The sequence below is a fragment of the Capra hircus genome, unplaced genomic scaffold, assembly GCF_001704415.2.
Source record: "Capra hircus breed San Clemente unplaced genomic scaffold, ASM170441v1, whole genome shotgun sequence".
NCBI lineage: Eukaryota > Metazoa > Chordata > Mammalia > Artiodactyla > Bovidae > Capra > Capra hircus.
In genome coordinates, this window is record NW_017190053.1 from 2,032 (window position 1) to 11,775 (window position 9,744).

Genomic DNA, 9,744 nt, shown 5'->3' on the forward strand with positions numbered 1-9,744 from the left:
ATCCCTTGGGATTCGGCCAGAGAAACGGGGAGCAGGAAAGAAGCGACATGCGGGTATCAGTCTTTCCGGAAACGGATCCGATTTCTTTCGTGTGGGGTTTGCTTCTATCCCTTCTGTGACATATAGGGATGAATACAGAGTCCCGCGGGGGCCAGGAGTCCCGACCTTTCTCAGAATCAGGTGCTTCACGTAAATGTACGAGAAAAACAAACAAAAACAAGCAAACAAAAAAACCAAACAGGTCTTAGGGATGTGACCTAATCTTCTGGCCGTGAGGCCTGCTGACATGTGACGATCCTTTCTTTCTGATCCCCAAAACACTTCTGTGTTCCAAGGGTGTTTTTTTTCTTAAACCAGGCACCACCCTCCAGATAAAGTGACATTCCTGTAGGGTGAGGGTGTCGTGAGTTCCAATCAAGAAAGGAACGGATCGAACCCAAAGTTCACATGAGTCGTCTGAAAGGGGACTCCTTATGTCTCCTCGATGCTAGTTATATTCACGATAAGGGCAGGGAATATGGAGATGGAGCAGCAACCATCAGCCCAACCCATGAAAATCCTTTCCCCGATGTTGCCCTGAAGGTCTATGTCGTCTTCGGAGAGTGATGGAGTGACCTGTTTGCATAGCAAGGACACAGGGATGGATCACAAAGGACAGGGATCTATTCCCAAAGAGACCATTCCTTCACTCAAAAAGTCTAGTCTTGCTCCCCTTAAGAACGACCCCTCTTTCCTTTTCTGCATTCCAACGACATGGATTCATCGATTCCCAGGTGCCTAAGGATATGGAGGCCTGGCGGCCATCGTGGACTCGACCGTGAGAAAAGCCCTGTGCTCGTGAAGACTCTCCAGAGACTCCCAGACTCTCTGTGCTGTGTACGGTGGAGAGGGAGGCGACGCTCGTGTGCGTCGTGGCGGGAGGGTGGGTGACCCTGTCACGCGAGCTGGTCTGTCGGCGGAGAGGTTTGACCTGAGACGCCCTCGTCACCCCCAGGGCCGAGAATGAGCCGTCGTGATCGGCCCGACACGTGAAACACCCTTCACCCACGTCGTTCCTGACCGACCCGCTGGACTCCTCATTTCTAGGGAGACTCTGGCTTTGGGGGTAGATGCTCGGGAGCGGGGGGTTTCCTGAGGCTTGATCACGCCTTTGCGTGTGCCAAGCCTCCTTCCTCGTGACCTTGGCCATGGGCGGAGTTCCTCACGCTGGCCCCGGCCATGACAAGTCAACATGTTGTGTGTAAGTGTGTGATCCTTTTTGTCTGGAAACTGTTTCAAAACCGTTTCCTAAAGGGATTGGAGAGAAACCTGCTCCCCTCGCGCGCCTGAAGGCAGGGAGTTCTCAGCGGGACAGAACCTGCCTTCACTTCTCAGGGGGACCGGGACGGTCCCCTCACCTCGTGCACCCCCAACCCCGAGCCCAGTCCCGGCCCCTCCCCTCCCCGCCCCACCCACCCACCCACCCACCCACCCAGACACCCACACACACATACACACACACACACCCACACACACACACACACACACACAGGCGCGCGCGCACGCTCACCCGGACCCGGCTCCCACCCCCATCTCCCCAACCTCACACCCCCCCCCACCCCCACCCCACCCCGCCCCTCCCCGGCGACGAGGGGGGCCCGGGGAGGGGTGGCCGTCTCAGCCCCGGCTCTGAGACGTCCTCTGGGGCACCGCTCTCGGCCGGGACGCCGGCCCGCCGCCCTGCCGCTCGGTGTCCGTCCCCATCAGCCGTGTCCCCGAAAGGCGCGCGAGCTCGCGGACAACAAAGAGCGCGCCCAGACAGCACCGAAGGGTCCTCCTGAGCCCGACACGGCCGCGCGTACGGATCCACGTAGAGGTCGCGGGTCTCCCCGTCGGATGCGTGAATAGGATCCACACAGCCTCGATTGTGTTTCCGCTTCGATGGGCCGCCCTCTCCGGAGAGATCGTGTGGGTCAGCAAGCGAGCCAGCACGGAAGGGAACGAAACCGAAACCGCAGCCAAGTCGAGGGAGCGCTGAGCCCGAGGAACTCGCCGATCCCGTGGCGTCATTGGCCACACACAGCCTTTCGGTGCTGAGCCCGAGGAACTCGCCGATCCCGTGGCGTCATTGGCCACACACAGCCTTTCTCGATGGCAGAGAGAGATGTGGCACGGATCCCCGTGTGGGTCGTTCGTGCCCGAAACCACGCGACGGAGAGTGATCGTGTCTCATTCGAATCCTCTCTAAAAAGATACACCAGGTCCCATGAGGGAATGGTATCTTGGAGGGCAAAAGGGGATGACATGTGACAGGAAAATCAAAGTGGAATCGGCATCGCCAAGAGAGCGCCGCCCCAAAATAGAGAAGGGGAGGGCCGTGGAGGAAGAGGTCTGTGTCTCAGTCTGGAAACTCGGAGCACCTCCTGGGGAACAGAGGCCTCCGGATCATCGAAACAGTGTTCCCGACATTCAAGACCCCTATCACACACACCCTCCCCTTTCCCTACATCACTTGTGACGGTCTGTCTACCCTGGAAGAAGACACGGGTCCTTGTTTGCATGACAGTCCGTCATCATTGCTCTCAGGTCGCTTTACAACCTCACGGAGTTTCAGCTTTCTAAGCCCCCGACTCTTTCCTGGGGAAGGTTCCCCCGGTTTTTATTCAAACCCGTGTCCCTGCATGGCCATATCGAAGACCCCCAAATAAAGCTTTCTTTTTCTTTCTTCCCCCCCCCCCCCCCTCTCTCTCTTTTCTTTTCTTTTCTTTTCTTTTTTTGGCGCAGCCGATACTGACTCTTCATGGAAAGACAAGAAAACTAGGTGATTTTCTGTGTTTAATTTCCAGGTGTATTGAAATATCATTTCCTTCGTGAAGGACATATGACATCCTTCGTTCTCATGTGTACAGAATGGGCACAAGAGGCACCTGTATGTTGCCAAAGAAGAATGACCACCCAAGCGGTAGCTCATAGCTTTCTCACAACCCATACAGATCATGACTGGATGTGAAAGAAAGGGAAGTCACTCGGTCGTGTTCGACTCTTTGCGACGCCACGGACTGTAGCCTACCAGGCTCCTCCATCCGTGGACAGTTCCAGGCAAGAATCCTAGAGTGGGTTGCCATTTCCTTCTGCCATTGGACGGGAGGAGAAGGATTCATGTCCACTGTCATGGCAACTTTCTCAGATGATCATGCTGCTGCTGCTGCTGCTGCTGCTGCTGCTGCTGCTGCTGCTGCTGCTGCTGCTGCTGCGTCGCTTCGGTCGTGTCCGAATCTGTGCGACCCCACAGACGGTAGCCCACCGGGCACCCCCGTCCCTGGGATTCTCCAGGCAAGAACACTGCAGTGGGTTGCCATGTCCGCCTCCAAGGCGTGAAAGTGAAACGCGCAAGGGAAGTCGCTCAGTCGTGTCCGACTGTGAGCGACCCCGTGGACTGCGGCCCACCAGGCTCCTCCCGTCCATGGGATTTTCCGGGCAAGAGGACTGCAGTGGGGCGCCATGGCCTTCCCCGGATAGTACCATACAATAATAATAACGCTGTTCATTAGAATCACCGTGCTCTTTGTGACGTATACAGTATAGATGTACCTTATCCGTGAAGTCGTTTTTTTTTTTTTTCTTTCCCCCTTACATCAATGCAATATCTTCCCATTTCTCCCTCCCCCAGCCGTTCTGTGATGACCGTCTTCCTTCCTTCTTTCTTTCTTTCTTTCTTTCTTTCTTTTTTTGATGGCCATCCATGGCATGTGAGTGGCATGAGAAAGTCTTTCTCTTTCTCTACCTGACTTATTCATTTGGCATCACGCCCTAAGTCACATCCATGCTATCACCAGACAAGAATGCGTTCGTTCCTGTGGCTCCGTGGGACATCTATTTCTACCTATCGATCGATCTCTGTCTGGATCGTGTGTCTTCTTTCCCTCTTCTTCCCTTGATGGACACTCGGGCTGTTTCCCTCTCTTGACCCGTGTGACTGATGCTGCCGTGGACATGGGAGTGCAGATCTCTCTCTGAGATTTCGCTTCCGTGTCTCTTCTCTTTAGATGTCTACCCAGAAGTGAGAGTGTTGGAAAGATCGATCACGTCTCGACCACGACTCTTTTCGAAGTCCTTCTGAGGGGATCCAGGGAAGGATCCATTCTTTTCCCATAGACGCCGTTGGACTCCCAGTGCGACCGCACGCGTCTCAGGGAATACGGCGGCGACCACGACGACAACCCAAACGCTCCCGCGAACGCGATGGTGCCCGAGGGTGTGTCCGCAGGACGACTCCCCGGTGCCAGCTTTCCACGTCCACGAGCCGCCCCCCCCCCCCCCCCCCCCCGCGGTCGTCGGCAAGTCGTCCCATCCACACGGAGCCCCGGTTTTCGTGGGCCCGGGTTGCCTGGGTGCCAGTCGATCCCCAGATGAATGGAGCGATGACAGACTCCTTGGGGACCAGAGCAGAGAGACGTGGAATTCTTTCCACGAGACGAGTGCGATGAGAAGAGAACGATGCGAAGTGGTGCCTGGGGAGCCAGGAAGAGTCGCACGGGAAAGAGAACATGTCAGACGAGAGGGGAGAAGGATTCAAAGTGAGTGGAGCGCGGCGGGGGAGACGGGCCCCGAAGATGCGAGCAGATGCCGGGGGCACTGCACGCCTGGACCCGTGAGCCTGCAGGGAGCCGAGAGGGATGGCCGTCCGCTGTCTGCGGGTCCGCGTGGGCCGATCTCCAGAGCCCGGACCGGGAAGGACTTCTTCCCGAGAACAGGCACGCTCACGGTCCCCGCGGGTCACGTCTCCACTGGGCTCTCAGCACTGCAGGGAGAGCTTCCCGCACTTCCGATGGCACGGTGAGCTGCGGTTTCTTGATCTCATCGACCGCGGAGTCGGCGAGCTTCCCGAGGGATGGGACGAGGTATTGGCCGACGGCGTCCCATCCTAGACCCCGTATTGCTTTCAAATCGTGGGACGTCTCTGATCTCTGTGGGGGTGTGCCGTGTCTTCACGGCTGTGCGAGCGGTTCTCTCTCCGTGGAGGAGGGGGCCGCTCTGCGGTTGTGTGTCTGGGCTTCTCGTGGCTGTGGTTCCTCTTGGGGAGCGTGGGCACTGGGGCACGTGGGCTTCAGCGGCTGCTGGGTGTGGGCTCAGCGCTCGCAGTGGCCAGGATCTAGAGCACGGATTCCGTCGGCGAGGCCTATGGGCTTCGTGGCTCTGTAGCACGTGGGATCGTCCCGGGCCGGGGATGAAACCCGTGTTTCCTGCGTGGGCACGGGACGGTTTCCTACGGAGCCGCCGGGGAAGCCCCCGTCCCAAACTCGAGATGGATATCCTGCCGTCCCCCGCTTGGGATGGGAGAGTTTCTGAACGATCAGGCCCGGAAAAGGGATTGCATCGTGAAGGGTTGACCTTCGTTTCTCACAGACCGGCACTCTTGCTGCTTCTTGAAGTGTCCTAGAGAAGAAGACATCGGATTCCACGTGAGATCAGCTCCTTTGACTAGCCACAACAAGGGGGATGGAGAAACACAACAGTTGGTTTCTTTTGGACGATGAGCCCCCCTCTGTGTGTGTGTGTGTGTGTGTGTGTGTGTGTGTGTGTGTGTGTGTGTGTGTGAGAGAGAGAGAGAGAGAGAGAGAGAGAGAGAGAGAGAGAGAGAGAGAGAGAGAGAGAGAGAGAGAGAGAGAGAGAGGCCTTCGTGGTTCTAAAGCAAGAAGCACTGAGGAGTGAAGACATTCTTGAACTCACATCGTTTCCTTCCTTTCCGTCGTGATGGTCCAGTGATGTTTGGAGGACGACGTGGACTGTTTCAGGGTAGATGCTTTTAGAAGGCTGTGAAGGGACTTCCCTGCCTGGTGGTCCAGTGGTGAAGGATCCACCTGCCGAGGAGGCAGGGGGACAGGGTGTTTTCCACCGAACCCCTGATCCGGGACGATGCCACAGGGCTCCGGGCAGGTTCGACACAAACCTACAGAACGGACGGTGCCAGGCGTGAAGGCGAGGGCACACGGCCCGGGGACTCTGGACGAGGGTGACTGACGCGGACGGACACTGCCGTCTCCGTCTCCGTGGAGGTGGGTTGTGGCCAGCACGCTCCTCTGGGGCAGGCTGTTCCTAGGACCGTTGGGGAGCGTGCGCGTGCATGGGAGGAGCAGGGGACCTGAGGGGACTCTCTATCCTCTCTGCTCCACGGGATCCCCGGAACCCTCATCTGCTCCAAGAGAGGATTCGTCCCGTGGAAAGACAGACCCACACGCGAGTGAACCTCATTTCTGGTTCCCTTGGCTTCTGAAAGCGTGACGCTCCGGTTCGTGCGACTCTCTGGCTTTCTGTTCTTCCCGAGATCCCGGCCTGCTCACTGGAAGGACACGAGGAGCCGGATGAGATCTCCCTCTGCACGGCGGCGGCTCCAGCGTGCGCACGTTTCAGCGGCCACGGCTTGCGGACATCGCACCGAGAGCCGAAGCCCCGCCCGGTGGGACAGACGCCTGTTTCCACGACGGGGGAACCGTGCTCGGTGCGGGAAGCCCCATCCTTGCCCCTGCCTGTTCGATCTGCAGGGCCTCTGCAAAGAACACACGCGCCCGATCTCGTGACCGATCCCCTTTTCGGAGCCAGCCCGGGGCGTCGTCTGTTTCCCGGGCCACAGGCACACACTGGCACTGGGGAGTGGTGTCGTTCCTCCTCCTCGTCCTCCTCCTCCTCCTCCTCCTCGTCCTCCTCCTCCTCGTCCTCCTCCTCCTCCTCTCTGCCCCCACCCTTCCCCCCGCATGCAGGCTCCCCCACACCCCCGCCTGGCCCCGGCCCGTCCGGGTCTCCCCCACCCGCAGAAAAGGCCAGGGGACACATGGTCCCAGGACGACGCGGTCGAGAGCCAGTGGCAGTCCGCTGGGATGCGGGGAGGAGAGACGCCCGAGCGTACCTAGGCCGACACTGCCACCGTGTGGGGTGAGAGGCCGGTGCGAGGAGAGCTCAAGAGTTCAGAGGAGGAGGAAGAGGAGCAGGAGGCAGAGAGGGAGGCGGGGGGTGGAGGGGAGGGCCAGGCTGAAGCTGTCTCGGGGGCGATGACGTGGAAGAGAAACGTTCCCCTTCAGAAGGGCGCTCCGAAGAGAGAGCGTTCCGGTGGGACCTTGAGAGCACCTTCAAGCTGGGAGCGGGGTGGGGTGGGGTGGGGTGGGGGAGGGAATCATCCAGACGTAGGAAAGACACCAGGCACAGAAGGCGAGACCGCTTCTTGACCAAAGGGAATCGGATGCTTTTCTGTCCACGTCTGTGCTCCATCCTCAGACTCTCATGGGAATCCAGCCGGCCGGCCGGCCGGCCGGCCGGCCGGCCAGCCACCGTCGTGTCGCTCCTTTTCTGTTCTCTCCGTGTTTCATGGCGAGTGAGTGAGAGAGTCTTTCGATGGTTCGCTAGGATGTGTGAATGTCGTGGGACCATGGTACTTGTCAGCCGTGGATGAACAGAACGGCTTCGGCTTTCAGGGTGATCCTGAACTCCCACGCCAAGGGAGGCCTGTGTGTCCCTGTGTGCTGGAGGACACCGTGCTACCCACATCTTGATCTCGGACTGAACACAACCACCGTGGGGAGGGTGTTCGTGGGTTGGCTTCCTTTCCTTTCCCTATGGCGCTCACCTGACCGTCCTGCCCACTCTTTGGATCCTTGATCTCCCCCTCGCCCTCGAGGCCATCGGTCCTTTTCTCTCTCCTCCTCCCGCTCCCCGTCCTCCTACTCACCCTAGTTTCTCCCCCCGCCTCCCCACTCCCCGCCCCTCCACACACACGCAAGTCCCGCTCTTCTCAAATGGACCTCTCACCGACGGCCAACGTTTCCTTTCGCCTTCTTTCCTTCCTCCCGTCCTGCTTCCTTCCCCCCCTCTTTTTTTTTTTTTTTCCCCTCGCGTGTTGTTCCCCCGTTCCTTTTCAGCTGTCCCGACGGTGTTTCCGAGTGCAGCGCATGACACAGAGATCACCAGGATGCATCTAGTGAGGGACCGTCCGTCACCGCTCGGTGTCACGGCAGATGACGTCTGGTGTCGTGACGCGCCCGTGACCCCTGGACTCCCCGGGTGGAAGGTCGCCCCGCGTCCTCTGTCTCCCTCGCCCGTGGCGCTCGTTCGCTCGTTCTCTCCCCCACCCCACCCCCCGCCACCGTCTCCCCCGCTCCCTCCTCTGGCCACCCCTCATGTGTTCCGTGGTGGTCTCTTAGGAGCCTGTTTCTCTTTGGTTCCGTTGTGTTCACGGTGTCTCGTTTGGTAGGTACTGCATGGAAACGACGGCTCTGAGGTATTTCATGGAGCATCATCCCCTCGAAAGGTCTCTCCAAGTTCCTGCAGACTGTGAGATTTCATTCCCTTCTGGTGGTTGAGTCCCATGCCTCTGTGTGCGTGTGTGTGTGTGTGTGTGTGAGTAGATACAGGCGTAGGCACACAGACAGAGAGCTCTCTCCTTCTGCGTGTACGGATGTCTACCTAGGTATGGGGGGGGGGGTCGATCCCACACATACACACGTCCGTAGCTTCTTTGTCCCCTCCGTGGGCACTCCGTGGAGTGGCTGGGTTGGGTCGAAGGGGGACTCTTTGGTGGAGTGTTCCGAGGGAATCGCAGGACTCTTTTCCCTAGGGATGTGGTTTCTCTCTCTGGGAGGCCCCAGGGGATGAGATGTGATCTCTCTGAGTCCGCCCACGTGTTCCTCAGCGGCAGCAAAGACGCGTTCGATCGATCAGGAGCCACTGTCTTCTGATGTTTCGAACTTGCTGTCGCGATGGCGATTCCAGCTCCTGGGCCTTTCCCCTCCGAACGAGAAGGATCCTGGTCCAGATAAACGCCCCGGGGTGCTTCCGTGAGCCCGCCCCCACCCCCAGCAGCCCCAGCCCAGCCCAGCCCAGCCCAGCCCAGCCCAGCCCTGCCGCTGCTTGGTGTCCTACCTGGTGCTTCCGGGCGTCTGTCTGCTCTCCCCGTCTTTGGAAGGAAGGTGTCTGCTCGGGCCCCCTGCCTGCCCACTTCGCTCATCGGGGGTTGTTTCCCTTTTGGAGCCTGAGTTGTCTGACGCCTTGATCAGTTTTGGACAGAAAAGCCCCTTTTGCAAGATGCTTGCGCTTTCCCCGTATATACCGCGCGCGCACACACACACACACGCGCACACACACACACACACACACACACACGGATGTGTGTTTCCGTCCGTGTGTGTCTGTGAGTATCTATATGTACATAGATACACCTCTAGATACTCACACGCGCGCACGTAGACATCTACACAGACACGTGGGTATCTGTGCACTTAGGCACATGTACACGGACTTCTATGGACATGTGTGTATACACACGCACGTTCGCATATGCGTTGACGTGTGTGCGCATCTATGCACATGCATCTGCGTCTAGGCACTCTAGACGCACCCGTGCACCTGTATGTGCGTACGTGCACGCATGTCTACTGATAGATACCTGTGTGGATATCGACACATAGACACTCGTACGTCTGGGTGGACCTCTCTACGCGATACGTAGACGTCTGTGGATGTGTCCGTATGTGCGTATGCATGTGTGCATACACGTGTGCATATACGCACGCGGATAGATGCGTCTATGGAAGCATGCACGTACGTGAACGCATATACGTGCACCCACACCGGTGCGTATACATCACACGTATACACACGTGTGCATCTGTATGCGTGGACACGTCCGCCTTGATTTGTATGTGTGCGTCTATGGATACCGACGTATCTGCGCATACGAGCCTGTGTATTCGTGCCTGTGTATATCCGTGTGCGTCT

The 9,744-nt window shown here is 58.4% G+C and overlaps 1 protein-coding gene across 1 annotated transcript; it reads right to left on the reverse strand.

Annotated features, from left to right (window-relative positions):
* Positions 1–4,299: 4,299 nt before the first annotated feature.
* LOC108634791 lies at positions 4,300–6,410 on the reverse strand. The gene is made up of 3 exons (XM_018045033.1): positions 6,405–6,410; positions 5,710–6,134; positions 4,300–5,415 (listed from the first exon to the last, which is right to left on the reverse strand). Exons 1-3 carry the CDS (start codon positions 6,408–6,410, stop codon positions 5,109–5,111), a joined length of 738 nt encoding a protein of 245 aa, XP_017900522.1. The 3' UTR covers positions 4,300–5,108.
* Between the last annotated feature and the right edge of the window lie 3,334 nt (positions 6,411–9,744).